This window comes from Oncorhynchus tshawytscha, linkage group LG12 (genome assembly GCF_018296145.1).
Source record: "Oncorhynchus tshawytscha isolate Ot180627B linkage group LG12, Otsh_v2.0, whole genome shotgun sequence".
NCBI lineage: Eukaryota > Metazoa > Chordata > Actinopteri > Salmoniformes > Salmonidae > Oncorhynchus > Oncorhynchus tshawytscha.
This window is the reverse complement of record NC_056440.1, coordinates 39,030,366-39,052,602: the sequence shown is the minus strand read 5'-3', so window position 1 is coordinate 39,052,602 and position 22,237 is coordinate 39,030,366. Positions and strand designations below refer to the sequence as shown.

The 22,237-nt window shown below is 40.5% G+C and overlaps 1 protein-coding gene across 2 annotated transcripts; it reads right to left on the bottom strand.

Moving 5' to 3' along the window:
* Positions 1-3,291: 3,291 nt before the first annotated feature.
* Positions 3,292-20,751, bottom strand: LOC112263242 (guanine deaminase). Of its 2 annotated transcripts, XM_024439298.2 has the most exons (16): positions 20,625-20,751; positions 20,311-20,439; positions 20,057-20,188; positions 13,169-13,257; positions 12,895-13,066; positions 12,118-12,205; positions 10,481-10,586; positions 8,749-8,776; positions 8,464-8,571; positions 8,163-8,270; positions 7,449-7,546; positions 7,052-7,119; positions 6,372-6,518; positions 5,808-5,929; positions 5,347-5,374; positions 3,292-5,086 (listed from the first exon to the last, which is right to left on the bottom strand). In XM_024439298.2, the coding sequence occupies exons 3-16, from the start codon at positions 20,120-20,122 to the stop codon at positions 5,016-5,018; spliced, it is 1,299 nt and encodes a 432-aa protein (XP_024295066.1). In that variant the 5' UTR covers positions 20,123-20,188; positions 20,311-20,439; positions 20,625-20,751; the 3' UTR covers positions 3,292-5,015. The 2 variants fall into 2 exon arrangements, with proteins under 2 accessions (XP_024295066.1, XP_024295065.1); XM_024439297.2 differs by lacking the exons at positions 20,057-20,188; positions 20,311-20,439; positions 20,625-20,751 and adding an exon at positions 17,024-17,271.
* Positions 20,752-22,237: the final 1,486 nt, after the last annotated feature.

Sequence of the window (22,237 nt, the reverse complement as noted above, 5' to 3'; positions counted from 1 at the left end):
GGGAAGGAAGGGTAGCTCTTGACTTGAACCACAGGGGTTCTCTGTTTGCAAGAGAGTAATCCAAAAGGCACAGACACACCCCTTGACTTTCAATTGGCACCCTTGACCTGTATGTATTCTCTCCTGATTGGTCTCCATGGTGCTTAGTCAATGGAACTCTGTTGCCGGCCCCATCTTAAAGTTTTTACACAGTCTGACTAAGTGCCAGAGGTATGAGGAGAGACATCCTCCTTTGTATGTATGGGAACAAATATTTCCTAACACGTAGGATCCTATTCTTGGACAGATGGAAGACACAATGCAAAAAAAACATTTATTTTTTTACTAATTACTGTCCATGAGTAACCTCAACCTTGTGGGTCTGTGGGTGTTTGAGCCAATAAAGTGCCAACTCAATTCTACCACTGACTAGTCTCTCATGCCCCTATGAACGAGGACACAGGGAAATAGTTTTTAATCTAAACCAGCCCTTTTTTACTGGAGTACACTAACCCCTAATTGGGGCTCTTTTCTTGACACACAACAGCAGTTTACCAGATACCAAGTCAAGAAGATCAAAAATTAGATGGTCGTAAGGGTGTATTACGTCCTGTGCTGGCCCCATTGTCATATCCTTTCTGGATTCTGAGTGGTAAAATCATAGCTGAAAAATGCCTCTGTGGGAATGTATTATGTCTGTCCTACATGTAGTGTTGGTACATGGAATAATCTTCAACTGCATATATCATAAATTGCTATTGCAAATACAAGTATTATGTTCCAACAACTGAAATTCTCAGATATTATTTTGACGAACACACTTTGGTGCTTACAATTCATTCTCTATCGTCATAGACTTGATGGGCACTGTCATCTGTGATCTTTGCGATATGACTTTCTTTAAGCACGTACTGATGAAACTGTCACTTAATATTTTTTTCTTTAAGTCTACAAACGCTCTACATGTATTCACTCTGTCATAGGGTTGGATCCTATATGCTACTTTCATTATTGTCCTGTAAATGGTTCAGTGCCTATAATTTAGGCTGTGTGTAGAATGGGGCATAAAATAAATGACCTCTACTAGATTATAGTGATAAGGAAATCAGCATACAGTTTTGGCCTGTGTATTCATTTGCCTATAACTAATCAGAATCCCATTACGTTTACATAAAAAGAGAACACTTCAATATGAGAAGATCCTGCCATGGAAAAGAAGAGTGGGCAGACATAAAGTGGAAAGGAGGGGAAATAACTCCCACCATGCAGCAGGACAGCTTCAGCTGCGGGGTCTTTGTATTGCAGGTTTGATAGTTATGTTTTCAATAATGAATGGTTAACTGTTATGTGACAATTAGGTCAAAAACTATATTTAATTTTTTGGTGTAGATGGCCAAGGAAGATGCACAGAACTTCCCCTCCCAAATTGATATAGAACCTTCACAAAACCACATGGAGCAAGTGCGAAAAGAAATGGCTGAGGATATACTAAAAATGTCTGGTATGTAATGACATTTAATTAAAAGTAAATGTAAATTCTTTATTTTTATGTAGTTGTGTGGGACAGCCATATGTTCAGTTCATGTCTATGATTTCAGAGTTCAACAAAGCCAACAACTGCTTCATGTGTGCCACTGATAAAGAACCTTCACTGTATATAGACTTTTTCTATTGTGTTATTGAATGTACATTTGTTTATCCCATGTGTAACTGCATTGTTGTTTTTGTCACACTGCTTTGCTTTATCTTGGCCAGATCACAGTTTTAAATGAGAACTTGTTCTCAACTGGCCTGCCTGGTTAAATAAAGGTGAAACAAAAAATTCATTAAAAAAAAAACCTGGATGTGGCTCAGACTGACTGGGTTAGTAACGTTATTTAACATGTTTCTGACAACAGTGATGGCATGTAAGACAATGTATGATATAACACAATGGATGGCTAATTCGTCGTACTGCGTTGATATTTGATATTATTTATAACGTGTTACGCTTTGTTTTGTTTTAGATTGAATGTTTTGCCTGCCAACGGTGGTTCCACGTGCTGTAACTAGGAATGAAGACAATAGAGTTCAATGGAGTAAACAACACAAACTGGAAGTGCAGTCTTTGTTGTTGAAAATGTATGCTATACCCCATCCACACTGAAGAGGCTCTGAAATATACATCAACCAGGGATAGAGAGACAGTTAACACTGTGAAATGTTTTGTACTTATGTGAAGTAAAGTGTCTCTTGACATGTTGGAGAAGATTAAAGATCTACACTTTGTTTAATTTGTCAATATAACATTTTTATTCATTGATTTTCTGGCCATCATTACTGTGGTTACATGTTCAGTATATATATGTATTGCCCAGCAAACCCACTGCAGCCTACCGCAATAGCTCACTCTCCATTCCTGCTTTGGACAATGACTCTCGTACTTTGCCATTTTCCTTTATGGTTGATATTAACGATGAAAGGAGATATTATCTGTCTCTCTCCTATTGTGTACCGTTGTTAAATACTGTGGCAAAATAAAAAAACAGGGAAAATAAGTACTTAGAACTACCAATTATTATAGATAGATATTAAAGAAAAGGGTAAACACAACACTGGACTGAACCCCCTAATTGTCAAACTAATATTAATTTACAATATAGAAGATACATGACTAGAGGTTATGCGATATGGGTGTAAACTCACTGCACAATTCTTAGGTGTGTAATTGACATGACCAAGGAGCTATTGAAATGTAAAACTATGAAAAATGTACGTTACACTGCGTGATTTTACAGTACACAAACAAGAGTGTGCAATATACAAGGCTAGTCCGTGGACATTCTGAAGTTCGTTAGTCCAGTAGGTTACATGACCAAGGAGCTATTGAAGTTTTAAATTCTGAAAAATTTATGTAAAATCAAGTGAGATGAAAATGGACAAACTAAAGGGTGTGCAATGCTGCTCATCATGAATTTTAACATTTAACATTTCAATAGCTCCTTGATCATGTGACCTACTGACTTCAAACAAGGTTCAGAATGTACACTCAGTGGGCCTACACATTGCACACCCTTTAGTTTGTCCATTTTCATCTCACTCGATTTTACATGAATTTTTCAGAATTTAAAACTTCAATAGCTCCTTGGTCATGTGACCTACTGGACTCAAACGAACTTCAGAATGTCCACGTGTGAGATGAAAATGAACCAACCAAAGGGTGTGCAATATAGATAGGTAGTCAGTGGACAATCTGAAACTTGTTTGAGTCAAGTAGGTCACATGACCAAGGAGCTATTGAAATTCAAATGTAAACTGTTTACACTCCCTAACTAATTCAACTAGGAATACCAAATCCTGCTCACATTTCCACGTTTTTTTTTTAGCTTTGGAAAACGAATTAAAATATCCAAATCGTGAAAATAAGACCTGCGCAATGTGTGCAATTTTTCCAACATCATGACACTTATTTGGAATCTGTGGCTCAAGTGGTTTGAAAGCTATTGAGGTTTGAAAGAGCGAATATCTGTCGAATATCCAACTTGAAACTTTACCTCAGTCATTTTACACAACTGGAGACTTCTCTTTAATCTGTTTTAATACCGCATAAATGATCGTAATGACAGGCTACTTTGACATTTTGTATTTTAATTATTGCGATCCAGCCAAATAGGTGTCCAGAACAAAACAGTCCCAAAACGGTGTTGTGTGTTGCTCTAGGTTCATTGGCGACCTCTTGAAGAGGAAGGAAACACTCCTGTTCCAGCAGTATCCGGCTCAAATTAAACACCGCTGACAATTATGATAAATAATGGGATGTGTTTGCTGTGGACCAGAAACTCGAATCTCTGTAGTCTTTATAGTGGACCTGTCTATGACAGACATCCCACATTGTGCTATGGTAGGCTGTCAAATGGACATGGTCACTTCTAGCTTGTCATCTGTCACACACAGATGGGTCTACAGTGCAGTAGATCTGTGTGTGAGTGAGACGGGGAAAATATCTGGCTTGGAGGAATGTTTGCTTTAACAAAATAATTTTAAAGCTATGCTGTTTGCAGTGTTCAGCCTCTATATTTTCATATAACCCTACACTTTATCCTGGAACCACTATCAATAATGTGTTAAAACCTTTGCCTCCAGGTGTGAAAACTCTTGAAAAATGTTACAAACAAAAGAGACACATTTTCACTTAAAATCATGCAGATACTCTGTAGCTTTTTCTGCTAAACTCAGCACTATAGCATGGAACAGCAGTTGCATAATAATGACCGTTAAGCGATAATGCCAGAGAAACCGGTGTTTGGAGGATATATTGGCACTTGTGTTGTTAGGCCCGAGACGAAGTCAAGGATGCTGTAAAATCTGGACAAATGCAAAGCTACAGATACAATAGGGGGAACAAATAGCTTTGGACCTTACACACGGAGATAAGTCTTGGACCAGTACAACTCCCTTTCCCTCCTGGCGCAGAGATACAGATCTCTGGCATACAAAGTCTAAAAGAGCAGCTTCTAGTTTTGTGCCATCATCCATCAAACTCTTCAACCCTTGACATTTTTATTTGTGTTTGTATATGGCCTATGATTGCATCTAATCTATTATACTGCACATGTTTTCGTGTTCTATGTTGCTGTGTTGTTATATATCTTGTTAATATCAAGCCGCCACCATAGATGAAGTTCCCTCTCAGGAAATAAAAGTTACTTGTATTGAATAAACCTACATTCATAAACACACACATTTCCCTCGACTTTGAAATAACAAAAACAACAGACAATGATGTTCTTTGGGTCACGACATAAGTATGACAACATAGGATTCACTCTGAACTTCACGATGAGCAGCAATATCATCCATTGAATTTAACTGTATGTAATTACACTAGATGATTGAAAACACACACACACACACACTGTATATAGAGTAATAATCCCTCTCGTTGAATACATTTTCCTCATCACCTCCTGTCCTGTTACAACAGCAGTCAGGTAAACTGGTAGAGGGTTCAGACAGATGGTAACAAGATGACAACAATCCAGCAACCAAACCCAAATCTATGTTGTTTCCACGAATGGGACCACTCTCTTCCCTGCCACGTACACCTCCGCAATGTTCCGATCATCCCCTGAAAGGAGGAAGGGAAAGGGGGAACAAAGAAGGAGAAAAAAAAGAACCTGAACATACTTGAGAGATTTTACAACACCTAGTGATGACCTCAAGACTTTTGGACCTCTTGGCTGACAGCTGCAAGGAACCAGGTTTGAGTCCCTGTGGTGGCTATCAGTGAATTCGCCACAATACTTTCATGGCACGTAAAGGGCCCATCCACCAAAGTCTGAAAACATGTAACCTATTGTGTGAGAGAGACAGAAACAAAACTCTTACCCAAATTCAAGAACTTCTCCAGGAGCACCTGAAATCAAATGGAACCAAGATGAATGTTATGTATTGGGAGACAGAATGACTCAACAGGTAACAGGGTTTCCCATTTTATTTGGCCCCCCAATTTTTTTTAAAGCAAAAAAATAATATATTTTTTTATATATTTCTTTGGGACATAAGACAGTAAGAACACAGGCAAATCAGCTCAAAGTGATTTTAATTTTGGAAATCTGTTCCAATGTATTCCCACGCATAACAGAGATATACAGGTATGTGATCGTATACAAATGAAAGCAAGGTGTGAAATTATTATATCCGTTTGGGCTTCTTGCAATCAATTTGCAATCTACAAATTATTTGTTATTATGTTCCGGCCCCCTGACCATCCGCTCAAGAAATTAATTGTCCCATAGCTGAATCTAGTTGATGATCCCTGCTCTATGTATTGGGAGACTGGTTCCTACCTTAGGCCCCTCTCCGTGGTTGATGAGATCAATGGGTCCTCCTGCTATGGCCGTGTTCACCCGCAGAGCATCAAAGTCTTTCCCTGCTTGAAAGCTTCCTGTATGCTCATCCAGGGACAGGGCTACAAACCAAACAATCAACCCAGAGCTCAGAATATCAATCAGTTATTCATCAATCAAGGACTCAATAAACAAATACATAGATGTACAGTTGGGTTCATTAAAAGTTTTTTTTGACTGTAGTGCAGGTCAAAAACATGTGCTGCAAAGTGGATATACCTGTACAGTCAGTGGATTATATTTCAGAAATGTCACCTATGTATTTCCTTACCGTTTAGGTGATTACAAATAAACTTGTTGGCTTGGCATCACTCTATGAGAACGTTTGTGCTTTGAGCAATGTATCGATGCTGCAGCACAGGCGTTTTGAAAAGTAACATCTGAGCGCATGAATCTGTATCAATTCATAAATCATCATGTATCAAATCATTCATACTGATTGATGTATTGATTTAATAATAGTGGTGACGATGACCCTCCCACCCCTCCGGCCAGGTCTCCCACCTTGGCTGCCTCCCAGTGTGGCCAGTCTGAAGACCTCCTCGAAGGTGAGCGTTTGGTACTGGGGGTCCTGGATGGTCAAGGCTTTAGAGGTATCCAACGTTCTCCGCACAGCATCCAGCATAGAGGGAGAGTAGCCTCCTGCCACATCTGCAAGGCCGGAAACACAGACACACACATACAAATGTATTAATCCGTTAAACACAGAGCCAATTGCAACAAAAAAAGCACTGGTTTTCTAAAAACTATACTAACGGGACATAACATGCACCTGTGTGATAAAATAAACCAGCAGATCAGCTTATCTCATGTTGTTATGGTATCAAGCCAGTTTGATACCGGACAGGGAACCTAGAAGAAAGTTGCCTCTATTGCCGGCCTCAATGAAAAAACAGGATCATCCCAAATCGTAATGAATGTAAAATAACTATTCTAAGAAATAATATTATCAGTGCAATTTGAAATAACTTCATTAGACTTTAATTTGATCAAAAATATATAGATTATTATATAACTCAATCACGATTGCCTTGATTTAGTTATACATTTAAAATATGGACAACTCAGGGATAGTACATTTGTTTTTTTTCATACAGCACACATGGGCTAAAAATGATACAGAACACAGTGCGCTCTGGTAAAAGGAAGATGATCTGCTTTGTAGTGTGTTGTCATGGACTCACCTGTGCCCAGCCCCAGCTTTACTTTGTGGTTCAGAACCCTGCGGGCATCTAGCATACCACTGCACAACCTGAAGAGAGAGAGGGGAAAATGAGAGAGAGGGAAATGAGAGAGAGAGAAATAAGGAGAGGAGAGAGAGAGAGAGAGAGAGAGAGAGAGGAGAGAAATAGAGAGAGGAGAGAGAGAGAGAACATGGGCAGGTTCTATCTTGAGTGCTGATATGATATCTAGTATCACCGCTGTGTTTTAAAAGAATAGGGTATGATATAAAAATAAGAATCGTGATTTATTTCTAAATCCTAAGACATGGTCTTTCCTTTCACATCTTCCATCAATGACCCTTGGGAAAAACACGCGTAGTCAGGGAACGTGAACTGTAGGGTAATGAGAAACACTTACGAGATGTTGGAATTGGGACAGTGAGCGACGGACGCCCCTTTCTCTCTGAACAGCTTCAGCTCTTCATCGGTTAGGTGACAACCGTGAGCCATCACAGTCTGTGAACCATCACCATCATCATACTTACTACCATTACCACCGCTATCATTATAATCATCATCATACTTACTACCATTACCACCACTGTCATTATAATCATCATACTTACTACCATTACCACCACTATCATTATAATCATCATCATACTTACTACCATTACCACCGCTATCATTATAAGCATCATCATACTTACTACCATTACCACCACTGTCATTATAATCATCATACTTACTACCATTACCACCACTATCATTATAATCATCATCATACTTACTACCATTACCACCGCTATCATTATAATCATCATCATACTTACTACCATTACCACCACTGTCATTATAATCATCATACTTACTACCATTACCACCACTATCATTATAATCATCATCATACTTACTACCATTACCACCGCTATCATTATAATCATCATCATACTTACTACCATTACCATCACTATCATTATAATCATCATCATACTTACTACCATTACCACCGCTATCATGATAATCATCAGCATACTTACTACCATTACCACCACTATCATTATAAATCAGCAATATGATTTTCATTATCCATAGAATGTCCTTGTACTGTGTGTGTGTGTGTTGGGCTAACCTTGTCAGTGAGAAGGTTGTGTTTGTGGTAGACGTCTGTGTAGGAGTCATAGTCTGGGAACAGTTCCTTCACCAGCTTCACCTCCTCCTTTGTCTCACTGATGTGACTCTGGGGATCACAGAGACGATCAATGTATTTTTTAAATCTTCAGGTGATTAACAATGTGTATGAATTCAAGAGAGAGAGAGAGAGAGAGAATGGAAGGGAGATAAATACAGATAAATAAATGATTATCCTCAAAGCACATTCCCACAGGATCCCCTTGACTTGGTTACTGTGGCTACAGGCTGGCAAAGCTCACCTGGATGTGCAGGTGGTTATTCTTGGCGATCTCTCCCAGGTGACCCAGCAGGGCAGCAGAGCAAGACAGGGCGAAGCGCGGGGTCACCACTGGCATTACAAGGGGGTACTGCCCCAAACAAGACAGAAAGACACCCAGTGAGCAAAATCCTAAAAAGCTCCTTTCACAGATTCTGATCACAAATGTTTTTTTTTTTTTTTTGGGGGGGGTACAATCCCTACATTGCCACTGACTTGTACATGTACCCTTAGAACCCCCTGTGCTAGCAGGGCTAAGGAGTCTTACCTTCTTCTTCAACATCTCACTAATGAACCTAGAGCAACACAAGACAATAATCACATTTGTATTTTTTCCTTCAAAAGAATTTTGAAAACAAATTTCTATCAGGTAGGTCCCTCTCCGATTCATTCCATTTCCTTCTGTTTGGTTCCTAATTAATACTCCTCAGATGTGTGTTGGGCAAGATGTGAGTGTAAGGAAGGACTGAATCCTGTTTTTCAGACTGCAGCAACTGGCTCAGAGACAATGATTTCCTCACTAATTTCTCCTTTCAGTTTTGCTGAGGATGCATTTGATGAGTTTTGTTTTCTGAGGGCCATACTTGTTATGTATGTTGAAATATGACAAATGTTGTGAGATATATTGTGAGGCTAGAGCAGAAGTTCTCAAACTTGGGATTGGATATGAAAGTAGGGTGGCGCGAGAATATCCAAAATCCTGAGGGGGAAAAAAATACAGAAAAAAATATATGCCTTTGTGTCTCAAAATCATCGTAATGTGGTTAACCTTAAAAATAAAAATGATTCAAATCTAAATGATAAACTTCAACCACAAAGCACCATTAGATCATGGGAAAAGGCTGCACTTGACCGTTGCATTTGAAATCATTCCCATGGTGAACGGCTAGGCCCGCTATGAAACCACACACTAATGCAGATACTTTGATATTATGGTGAAAACTATGTGTGGGGAGGCAGAGACACAGAAACTCACATCAATACCCTTGTCAGATAACACTTTTAAACTAAGAATGTAAACTATTTCTAGCAATAAGAGGAAACTGACTAAATGACTCAGAAATGCCCCAACTTATATTCTCCAAGTGGACGTTAGCTGTGAGGGCCGAGATGCCCATGTTCGCTATACATGTTGGGGGATTCTATTCACGAGGACATATTTTTCTTAATGCCGCATTCAAAAGAACTGGGAACTCTAAAATCTATGACTTCTGTCTTCAGTGCATCTAAGACAGCTGGGAACTCTAAAAAAAACTATCACCGACTGCGTTCTCCAACTCGGGAACTCGGGCCTCTTTCTAAAGCTACGACTTACTGACCTAGTATTTTCAGAGTTCCCGGTCTTGAAAGCACCATAAAACTCATGGTACCCTTCGCCAGCTGATGTCTGTGTGAAGCTGGATTCATTGCGCTCATCTGCATTAAAACCCCTGACTTTGAGAAGCTCTGACGTGACATGCATCAACCACACCCATCCAACTAGTGGTGATGAGACAAGATACATTATGTCAGACTCATTTGCAATCGACTGTCATAGCCCCACATTAAAAGCATGCGATGTGGAGCTGAGAAGACAATCAGAAATACTGTTAGAATGTCTTTCAATTGACTGCCATAGCCCCAAATAAAAATGAAACAGTCACTGTTAGTTAATGCCATAATTTTTCCCACATGGTTGGGGTCCAGATATCAAAATGGGGCAGGACAAAAAGATATGGGAACCCCTGTGCTGGAAAGTCCCATTAAGTCATGTAAAGTCTAGAATGACATGTCTGTTCCCATTGGTTCTTGCTGCACAAGCCAGTCATGACTCAATATGCTTTTCTTAGTCATTACTCTATCCTCCTCCAAGGAAATTCTTTTCCATGTGACCTTACGGTCTAGAGGCATGAAAAGCCATTGTGAGAGCCCATAAATCCCTCCTGTGCAAAGCACCTGCTCTAATCATTTAAATCTTTATTATGTATACAGCCTTGACCCCTCTTCTGTCTATTACCTACCTGTTGGTTTCGTCATGGGACTCGTCTGGCGTCTCTCTGTAATGTGGGACAAAGTTGTTTGTATCCATACACACCTTGCCCACAAGGGCACGCTGTCCAAAATCATCTGGAATGACAAGAAACATTGGAAAAGGTCACCAAACTGGTGAAATCACCCATCAGGGGAGCTGCATTTGGTGTGATTAGAGTAGCACTCTGTGGAGACCGTATCAGACTGGAGTCAAAAGGGACATTTGTAATGTTGCTCATCAGCATCCTGGAATAACCTAAATAATAAACTAAAGCTAACATTAAATCTCATAAACCAAAAGGTGGGAGCGCTGTTGGTTGTGGTGAAACAATTCTGGTGTCCTACAAACTCTGGACGGTTTAGGAGGAGTAATGCAACCACCAAAGGACAAACATTCCATGCATGCAGTAAGTAGATGTGAAAGTGACAGATTCCTCTACATACAAAACCCTATGTTCATGTCTTGTTCTGAGCTGGTGTTCGTGAAAATCATTTTCATTACAGTGGGTAACCACAAGGATGGAATGGAGCAAATTAAGATGTTCATGCACAGCCAATCCCTGTACCTGAAACTCAATACTTTCATTACCTGCTATCCCTGCCCTCATTTAACCTCACACTGAAGTGTTTTATCATTTTATTTTCAGGACAACAAGTAGAACACAAAACATAAAACAGTTACATTCATAAGTTTTATTGACAAATGTCAATACATAAAAAGGTCTGGCAAGCAATAACCTCATGTTTTTATTGCAGAAATGGTTTCCTTAGCGGGAAATTATTATACAACTAGTCAGTGACAACTGTGTGGAGTTTGGACTTTGTGACAGTGACTATGCGATCTTATTACAGTATTATAGACACAAAGTCCGGGGCAGAAATTGAACTTGGCGAAATAAACTTGAACATCCACAGGATAATTCTGAAGTGGATCTGAGAGATATAGCAAAGCTTAGGAAAACATCAGGGACGATCCCAATGCAATAATTGTGTATGATTTTCTATGTAGAAGAACCCTTACCTTCTAATGACTCTTGTGCGACGTGAGTGTCAGAGCAAAAGTCTCAGCTTTTCATAGTGAAATAACAAATGTAACATGGTCAACATAACCCGACTGCATAGCGAGAGACTGGGTGCCGGAGGCTGGCCTAGCAGTCAACACAGCTGTCTCCAGACCACTTGTATCGTGTCCCCCGGCAGCGAGGTTATAATCCCCACACCACCACTTTTAATACAGTCCCCTGGTGTCCGTCTCCCTACTTTCCTGTCTAAATAAATATAACACATTTGAAAGAGTGGAGTCCCAATCCCCCTTTAAAAAAAAAAAGAGACTGATTGATAAGTTGTTGCATAACAACTTACGCAGTGGAGGCGTGTGTGTGTGTGTGTATTCCAGATAGTTGTACATTGTGACTGAGGTTAATGTTTATAGCCAGTCAAATAATGTCCCGTGCTCTTTTATCACAGAGCATGTTCTTCCCTTCCTCCGTCATTAATACTTATGTAATAAACAAGAGTTACACAGGCGAGAAGAACACTGGGAACAGGTCAAAGTACAATGTTTCAATGTTAAGCCATTGTGCAAGTGAGCGGTAGAGTGTGTGCAGGTTTGTGTCTGTTTTCTCACTTGCGATTTGGCCCAGCAGGAGAGAAGCGTCTGTGTGTATGGTGGCAAAGTAACAAGCCGTAGTGGTACCATTTCTCAGGGTTCTTTTCTGAAATAGACAAGAGATTGTTTTAGTATTCAGGCCCTATTGTTCATAAACATCCACTCCATCAGTGCAAATATCACCTGCCCTAGCCTGCTATGTGTTACAATGTATCCAGATTTCATCAGATTTTCTATGCTACTGTCACTCTGTGAGCTTTCCTTACAGTAGCCAAGGAAGCAACCTAAATACTTCACATATGTATTGTTTTTGCTACACTGCAGGTCATTTAAAATAAGCTAAAGCTTCACATACGTAACCTCTCTCTTTAACCTTTATTAAAATGGCCATAGCAGCCTGCTATTGGCCCTCCTTTGGCATCCCTATCCCTGCCCAGCAGTGAATTCCGAAAAACGAGAGAAAATAGACACAAGGGAAATTAAAGACGGCAACCAAAGTTTCTGCTCCCGAGTGTCCATTATCATTGCAATATTAACCTCTGCAACACAAGGCTTTAAATAAGTATAACAGACGATTTAGAATAGAAAATAAGGATAAGAATGGTCTATAATCCTCTATGCAAGTGGGACTGATTGATTCAGGTGCGCAACAGCATATATTTTAAAATATTGTGTGTTTCTTATTAGACAAGTCCAGGTCTGTTTCAGTCCGTTTTCTTCCATTTGGTGCCTGATGAACACGACCCTGATGACTTCTATAGGCTGAGGTTTGTTAGTTTGGCCCAGACCGCTCACCACGACATGGGTGTAGACGTTGCGGGCGAACTCCAAGTCTTTGTAGCAGGCCTCCACTGGGAAGGTGTACGTGTTGAGCCACTGTAGCAGGGGCAGGTCCAGGGCTGTGCCTGCATAGCTGTACTGAGACGCGTGGATGTGGGTGTCCACCATCCCTGGCATGAAGAACTCACTACAGACAACAAAATGGACTTTAGGATAATAACTTGGTTGTGTTCAGTCACAAATAGATTAGAAATCAGTGTTACTCTCATAGGATGGACTCTTCACTCACTACTGTCCAAGCTGTGTAACGGCCAAGGCCTCAAACCCCCACTTCTGTGACAGACTGTCGACTTCCTGCCCACTCCCAATGAAGGCAATCTGTCAACATGAGAAGCAACCAAAAACAAGGTGCTGATTAGCGCAAGAGAGAAACAATCAGAGCCTAACTCAACAAGGTGTTCATTCATTTAAATATAATTTATCCATGCATTGATAATTGATCTACTATAACACATTAAGGCATAGTCAGATGACACAGACACCCTCAACAAACAGTACATTCGGGAAGTAATTCAGACCTATCCACATTGTTACATTACAGCCTTATTCTAAAATGGATTAAATAAAAACATTTCCTCATCAATCTACACACAATGACAAAGCGAAAACAGGTTTGTGAAAAATAAATAAAAATGAAACAACTTATTGTACAGAAGTATTCAGACTCTTTGCTATGATCAAATTGATTTATAAAGCCCTTTTCACATCAGCCGATGTCACAAAGTGCTATACAGAAACCCAGCCTGAAACCCCAAACAGCAAGCAATGCAAAACCACGGTGGTGTGGAAAACCTCCATAGAAAGGACAGAACCTAGGAAGAAACCTAGAGAGGAACCAGGCTCTGAGGGGTGGCCAGTCCTCTTCTGGCTGTGCCGGGTTGAGATTCTAACAGCACATGGCCAAGATGTTCAAACGTTCATAGATGACCAGCAGGGTCAAAATATAATAATCAGTGTTTGAGAGGGTGCAACAGGTCTGGAGGTCTTTCATTCAGAAACAGCAGGTGCGGTAGAGAAAGAGAGTCGAAAACAGCAGGTCCGGGATAAGGTAGCATGTCTGGGGAACAGGTCAGGTTTCCTTAGCCGTAGGCAGAACAGTTGAAATGGGAGCAGCAGCATGACCAGGTGTACTGGGGACAGCAACTAGTCATCAGGCCAGGTAGTCCTGAGGCATGGTCCTAGGGCTCAGGTCCTCCGAGAAAAAAATTAAAATTCACACAGGACAAGGCAGGAGAAATACTCCAGATATAACATACTGACCCTAGCCATAAATTATTGCAGCATAATTACTGGAGGCTGAGACAGGAGGGGTCGGGACACACTGTGGCCCCGTCCGACGATACCACCAGACATGGCCAACCAGGCAGGATATAACCCCACCCATTTTGCCAAAGCACAGTCTCCACACCACTAGAGGGTTATCTTCAAACCACCAACTTACTGCTCTGAGACAGGGCCATGTATAGCCCACGAAGATCTCCCCCACGGCACGAACCCCGACAGGAAGATCACGTCAGTGACTCAACCCACTCAAGTGACGCACCCCTCCTAGAGACGGCATGGAAGAGCACCAGTAAGCCAGTGACTCATCCCCCATAATAAGGTTTGAGACAGATAATCCCAGTGGAGAGAGGGGAACCGCCAGGCAGAGACAGGAAGGGCGGTTTGTCGCTCCAGTGCCTTTCCATTCACCTTCACACTCCTGGGCCACACTACACTCAATCATAGGACCTACTGAAGAGATGAGTCTTCAGTAAAGACTTAAAGGTTGAGACCGAGCCTGTGTCCCTCACATGGATAGGCTGACCATTCCATACAACTGGAGTCTTGTGACCGTAGCGTACGTGTAGGTACGTACGGCAGGACCAAATCGGAACGATAGGTAGGAGCAAGCCTATGTAATGCTTTGTAGGTTAGCAGTAAAACCTTGAAATCAGCCCTCGCCTTAACAGGAAGCCAGTGTAGAGAGGCTAGCACTGGAGTAATATGATCATTTTTTATTTTTTTTATTTTAAATGTTTGGTTCTAGTCAAGATTCTAGCAGCCGTATTTAGCACAAACTGAAGTTATTTAGTGCTTTATTTTGGTATGTGTCATGTAGATGGAAAAAAGCTGTCCTTGAAACAGTCTTGATATGTCCATCAAAAGAGAGATCAGGGTCCAGAGTAAGGTCTAGGTCCTTCGCAGTTTTATTTGCAACGACTGTACAACCATCAAGAATAATTATCAGATCCAACAGAAGATCTCTGTATTTCTTGGGACCTAGAACTAGCATCTCTGTTTTGTCTGAGTTTAAACATAAAACATTTGCCGCCATCCACTTCCAGGGAAGGGAACTGCGACTCGAAATTTGAAAAAAAGAAACCATGACCAAGACTCTTCCTAGAGCTGGCTGGCCGGACAAACTGAGCAGTCAGAAAAGAAGGGCCTTGGTCAGGGAGGTGACTAAGAACCCGATGGTCACACTGACAGAGCTCCTCTGTGAAGATGAGAGAACCTTCCAGAAGGACAACCATCTCTGCAGCCTTCCACCAAATCAGGCCTTTATGGTAGGGTGGCCAGACAAAAGCCACTCCTCAGCCAAAAGGCACCTAAAGGACTCTGACCATGAGAAACAAGATTCTCTAGTCTGATGAAACCAAGATTGAACTTTTTGGCAAGAATGCCAAGCATCACATCTGGAGGAAACTTGACACCATCCCTACGGTAAAGCATGGTGGTGGCAGCAACATGCCGTGGGGATGTTTTTCAGCAGCAGGGACTGGGAGACTAGTCAGGATCAAGGGAAAGATGAACGAAGCAAAGTACAGCGAGATCCTTGATGAAAACCTGTTCCAGAGCACTCAAGACTCAGACCGGCGTGAAGGATCACTTTCCAAGAGGACAACAACCCTAAGCACACAGCCAAGACAGCACAGGAGTGGCTTTGGGACAAGTCTTTGAATGTCCTTGAGTGGCCCAGCCAGAGCCCGGACTTGAACCCGATCGAACATCTCTGGAGAGACCTTGTAATAGCTGTGCAGCGACGCTCCCCATCCAACCTAACAGAGCTTGAGAGGCTCTGCAGAGAAGAATGGGAGAAACTTGTGCCAAGCCTGTAGTGTCATACCCAAGATGACTGAAGGCTGTAATTGCTGCCAAAGTTGCTTCAACAAAGTACTGAGTAAAGGGTCTGAATACTTATGTAAACGTGATATTTCAGATGTTTTATTTTATACATTTGCAAAAATTTATAAAAACCTGTTTTTGCTTTGTCATTATGGGGTATTGTGTATAAATTGATCAGGGAAAAAAAGCTATTTAATTAATTTTAGAATAAAGCTGTAATGTAACAAAATGTGGAAAAAGTCAAGGGGTCTGAATACTTTCCTAATGCACTGTATACACACACACACACACACTACACAAACATGCAACCAATTACCAAATGAAATCTCATAATTGATCTGGGTGGCATGAGTCAGTTTGGGAAACCTTTGAAATAAAATACATGTGATAAAAAACATCACATGCATGACAAAGCAATGTAAAATTGCAAGAAACGATTTCCATGAAACTATTATTACAAAGTCCAGACCACATTTCACAACTTTTGTGACAGCTGTCACAGGTCCTTTGTAGCCTCTACTGGAGTTACACACTGTACAATTATAATGATTGCAGGAAACAGGTTTATCTTCTTTTGAAGAAAATGTGTGTAGGTCAATGGTATCCATACAAAAATGCTGAATCCAATTCTGGCTTGGGGCATTTTTGTGTGTGCCAAAGTTAGCTAACTATTATAGTGTTTTGAAAAGATTTACCTAGCCTATGCAGGTTTGTAAAATGTATTGAAATTGGGGCAGCAAATAAATAAAATACAACCATTTAAAAAAATATATAAAAGAGATGGAAAACATAGGCCTATAAAACAATGCGAGTTCCACTTAGGCCTACGCATATGACACTTTGGCAATGTAAAATAGCCTAATCATAAGTTAAAGTCTTTACATACATTTTGCTAGGATTATTTCTAAATTAATTAACATAATGTATGCTGTTCATAGATATTGAAACACACTTTCAAAGTTTAATTCTGACAGACCTTCCCCTCTGTGTCCACTCCCAGAAGCCTGTCCTCCAGAATTTCCACGGCTGTGTGATCGGTGGAGTGCATAAACGTCCCCCTGTAGACGTGCGCAATGTCCACAGCGGTTTTGTTGGAGCTAGTCATATCTAGAATGTTACAACAGCAGGGTTTGATGCTGAAAATGAATCTTGTCACATTTTTATCCTCGGCAAGGATAGTGGGCGGTTAATCAGTGCGCACCAAGAAGGGACTCCACCTGCCGACAGTGCGATTAGCCACAAGCGAAGCGTGCGCCCGCATGGGACAGCCATAGCAGGAATTTTATAAGCCTAGTGTTGTAAAAATAGGTTTTGAAGCATTGCTCAGCAATGACGCATTGTTCACTTTTATACCGTATGATAGCTTTCACTACTTAGACACAGGCAGAACTAGAGTTTTATACATGGGGTGGCAAAGGCTACTTCAGGGGGTCCAGAGACCATGACAGAAAATTAATGTAACCTAAAAAAACTAACCTGGCATCTAAGCAGCATGAATGAATCCTATGATTGCTGATTAGATGTAGAAGTGATGATTCACTTAACCCGGAGTTCTTCAATGTGGCAGATAGTGTGGTCCAAAAGGGTTACTTTACTAGAATACTTCAACATACTATGAATAGTCAGTGTCTCTACCTCGGAACTGCAGCTCAATTTCTTTCTCACTCACACACACACACAGTTTTCATGAATATATCATCTGGGTCTATAAGTGTTTAATAATATCCAAAATATTATTTTCAGAAAATAAAGCTCAAGCACCAAGGAGGTAAGATTTGACATACCAGGTATCAAGCAGAAATGGACTTGAACAATAAAAAATCATTACAAACTTACAGTATCATATTTATGCTTATATATATATATATATATATATATATATATATATAATGTTAACTAATAGCAAAGAAAAGTTTGGGAATTGGCCTAATCAAGACCAAATTAAATCTGTGTGTCATGATACCCTTTGGATGTATCATTTTAGAATGTCAGTGTACTAGCTAGTACAAAGTGCAGGTAGGTGTTAATCATGACCAGAGGGACCACCTAAGTGCCAAATTATCCTAGGTAGATTTACAACAGCATAATTCTGCAGTTCTGGTGAGAACTGGCAAAATGTTTCACAAACTCATCCATGTTGAGAGAGCGTGCCCTCTTTGACATAACGCTGAGAATTCCCAGGTGACTTAACCTGTCATCAACCATTGTTGTCCTAAGGTGGGTTTTAATCCGTTTTAAAGCTGAGAAGCTTCTCTCGGAAGAAGCACTGCTGACTGGTGTAACAGAAATCTTACAAAGTCGAAATAGCTCATTGAAGACCTCTTTATAAGGTTCTAGAAACACAACAAAGTCAAAGACTAGAAGAGTAAATGGTCTGTTCCTTCCACTTTTCTCTCTCCTATCAAGAATCCGCTTGGTTTGATGAACCTCATGTCTGAGGTCCTCTAAATCGGACTCAAAAGGTCTGAGCAAAGGCAAACAGAAGCTCCTCATTCAAGGATGTTGTACTCTTTGGGTTGAGAGACTGGACTCCTTGCATTATCTCACAATTCTTCTTTGAAAAACACCTCTGCAGCTCAGCTGTGAGACTGTCAAGCACCTGATAAAAGAGAGCTATTTGGAAGCTCTCACCATCACTTTGGTCACTATTTCTGTGTCCTGCAGTGCTCATCATCAATGAGTCATGAAATCTTAAGCTTGTTTTAGGCTGTCTTTTCAAAACTGTACACTTATTTTGCAGCGCTCTGTAATCTCTTTCCATAGTTCTCCAAAGTAACCCTCACTTCTGTAGTCCTGTAATGTGTCTGTAAGGGCACCTACTAGATCCACAGCCCTTGCAAGGTCAAGAGAGCTTGTCAGAAATCATTTAGCATCAACTAACACTTTGCATAAGGTAGCCAAAAGCCGTATAAAATTTAAATATGAGAAAGATCAATGGAGGCAAGGGGCCTTCTATCATAAATATTTTAAAGTGTGATATCCTGTAGCACTCTTAGAACTGCTGGAAGCCTGTCCCTCAGATTACGGCAAGCCATGTATCTGCATGCCCACCTTCCATCCGTACGTCTCTGTAGTGCTCTGGACTGCTGCTGTGGATACAGCTCTTTCTGAACTGCAAGCCACTTGAGATGGATGTACGAGCCAGATACAAAGTTATAAAGCTTCTGCAGGAGAGCAAAAAAAGTTAAATGCCTCAGGTACTGATTTTACGGCATCAACAAGAACCAAATTCAAACAATGTGCATTAGAGTGCACATGAAATGCAAATCTGACACTGTTTTTAATCCGTGCACACACACAACAGAATGCTTTCCGCTCATAAGATTATTTCTGTAGTCCAGACCATGTTTTCAAGGCAATCAATTATCATTTTTGTGAGACCTGCTTTATCTAAGCTTTCGTGGACCGCCCCGTAGTAATAGTACCTCACAAATAAAGACATTTGTTATTGTTTCGTTAAAATCTGCAATTACACTAAAAACTTCTCTTTTACTTCTCTTATTATTTCACTTTGTACCATCTCAGCTAAGCCCTCAGGAACTTTGTTCTGGATTTGGTGGCTTGTGTATTTAGCATTGCCACATGCATTCATCTTTTTCTCTATGAGAGGGTCATGCTTTGCTATTTCTTCTAAGATTGTCAAAAAAATGGCCCTTGTTGTGAGAGTCAGCACTCTCGATGACCTCTCTGCGGTATACTGAGTGACAGTTAATAGAAGCACATCTGAAATTGTTTTAATGTAAGTACAGTTTTCCTCTACTTTCTTTTTCCGGTCCTCATTTATGACATCTAACATTGATGAGTTGCTGTCAATAGCCATTTTATGCTGATTCCAAGCATACATAGCATTGATATGATGCTCTGCCTGTGAATGGAGCTTAAACCCAGAATCTTTAAACAGCGCCTTTGTCCTGTTACAAAAACCTGAATGTGATGTGAAAGCAGATTCAGGTGCATTGGGCAGAGAAAAATGCATACAGGCGAAACAATAAATTGAATCTTGACTTACAGAATATTCAAGCCATGAATTGTCCTTTATACCAGGAGCTGTTGAAAGCCCTTTTCCTAGTACCATGCCGAGTTCTGGGAAATGATTTCAAATACGGCTGTACAGAACCCTCTTCTCTGGATCTTGAAATGTCTGAAAAACACATGAAATAATGTGTCATATCTCTATGGAAATGTATAATTAAGGGATCCACAAGATTAGATACTAACAGCTGCTAACTAAAATGTGTAGTTTAAGGTATAGGACTGGCCTACCATTGGGTCCTTTTGGAACAGCATATCTGGTGCTTGATGCACTTGGGAGGGACTCCATGACATCTCCTGGCAGCTCTGGCTCACTGTCTTGCTCAGAGCCAGAGGTCTCTGTGTCATCCCTTGATACATCTATTACATTAAAATAACAAGAACCATGAGTGTATAATCACAATAAAAAATGCCACAGCCACCAAAACAAGAACACACATGAATCAACAACCAACATTTTAAAGTGAGGCTTAAATCTGACAAAAATCACCTATTACACACAAGCTGAAGCTAAACTTAAATTTTGAACTGGGCCTGTGACTTACTGCCTGGTAGATGCTCTGACCTGCTGGTGGTTGACTGGGTCCTTGTGAAGTCTGACCACACGGACTCTGACGAGCCTCAGGTAGGGGTGATGCAAGGGCTGGGGCCTGTTTGCACCTGATCTGCCTGTTTGTGCTTCTGTAAAAATGAAGTCTGATATCTCTCCCTTTCTTTTCATGTTTAATTGGTCCTATGCAAAAATAAGACCGTCTATGGTTACATTTAAGCATCCTATTACCCACATTTTAGTCCAACCTCAATCTTAATTACAAATCCCCATTATCATAACTGTATCTTAAACTCAACTACATGGCTAGCCCTACTCTGCAGTAAGGAATTTAGCAAGCTATACTTTTTTACACCTTTACGATAGCAAACAGCTATATGCAAATTGTGGTAATCTTTTGAGTAACGTTAACAGATTGATAATAATAATTGTTCGTTTTGAGTTCAAGTACGAAAATCTAACAGTTAATGGATTTCAAATTTGCTGAATGTTAACTTGCTGAACACTGACAACTGTAGCCTACTAGTTACCCCACATTAGCTAAACATTCGCATACTGTAATTTACGACACTGCACTGTATATGCGTGTATTACTAGCACAGGTGTAAACATAATGTTAGGCTACACTGGGAACCGATCTCTCTAATCGGATTAGCTGTCTGTTAACGGAGCCAAAGGTCTAACGTTGAGTCGCTGTGTAAATTAACTTTTATAAAAGTTGTTCAGGAAACCTAAACCCGATGCTAAACCTTAAAACTTACTTTAAATATGATGCTTTCGAAAAGAGCTCGTGGAGCTGTGGAAATATTATCTTCTTCTTCTTCTGTATATCGCAACCAACGTTAATTTTCTATTTTACTCATCCTCGATTTGAATTATGTTCCGCCAAATGTCAAAATAAATGCTTCTTTCAACAAGAGGTGAAATGAGATGTCAATCAGCATCAAACTGCCAATAGCGAATTACATTTTTGGGTGGCCAATCAGATGCCAGGGGTGTCCAGTGCCACCTCGGACAGCCCTCTGGCTCCGCCTCTGGACACAGGCAGTAGTGCTGACAACATTGCAAGTACAGTACAGCATCTCAATAGTTTCTGTACCAAGCAGTGACTGGTGAGACATTGTCCTTTTTTTTAACAAGCTCATGTTTAAAACAAATACAATATGCGGAAAAACCACTGGCGATACAACTCACCACTATGACCGAGTCTCTGTTCTAGCTATTTTGTTTGCCTCCCTGTTGTGCTGCGTTTACACAGGCAGCACAATTCTGATCTTTTCCCCCCTCTAATTGGATTTTTGACCAATCACATCAGATCTTTTCACATCTCTTTTTCAGAGCTACTCTAATTGCTTTTTTTCCCACCAATTGGCCTTTTGACCAATTTGAATTGGCTGCCTGTGTAGAAGCAGCAATAGCTGTATCATCTTCACTGCCAATACTGTGTACTTCTTGTTCTCTGTTTGTGTCTGCTTTATACTTTATAAAACCCAAACTAAGGATTTAGAAGTTATATTGCAAATTAGTGCCCATCAAATGCATTATGCTGAATCAATACCTACCATAAGTGCTCATTGCTATTCCAGGGCTCCAGACTAACATTTTCCC

Bases quoted from the DNA above. Each gene is read 5' to 3' on its own strand.
- LOC112263242 (XM_024439297.2), bottom strand. From the start codon at position 17,152: ATGACTAGCTCCAACAAAACCGCTGTGGACATTGCGCACGTCTACAGG. The intron at 13,258-17,023 runs GTCTGTCAGAAT...TCATGTTGACAG, and splicing joins GAGTGGACACAGAGGGGAAG to ATTGCCTTCATTGGGAGTGG. The intron at 8,777-10,480 runs GTAGGTAATAGA...GTGTTGCTCTAG, and splicing joins TCCCATGACGAAACCAACAG to GTTCATTAGTGAGATGTTGA.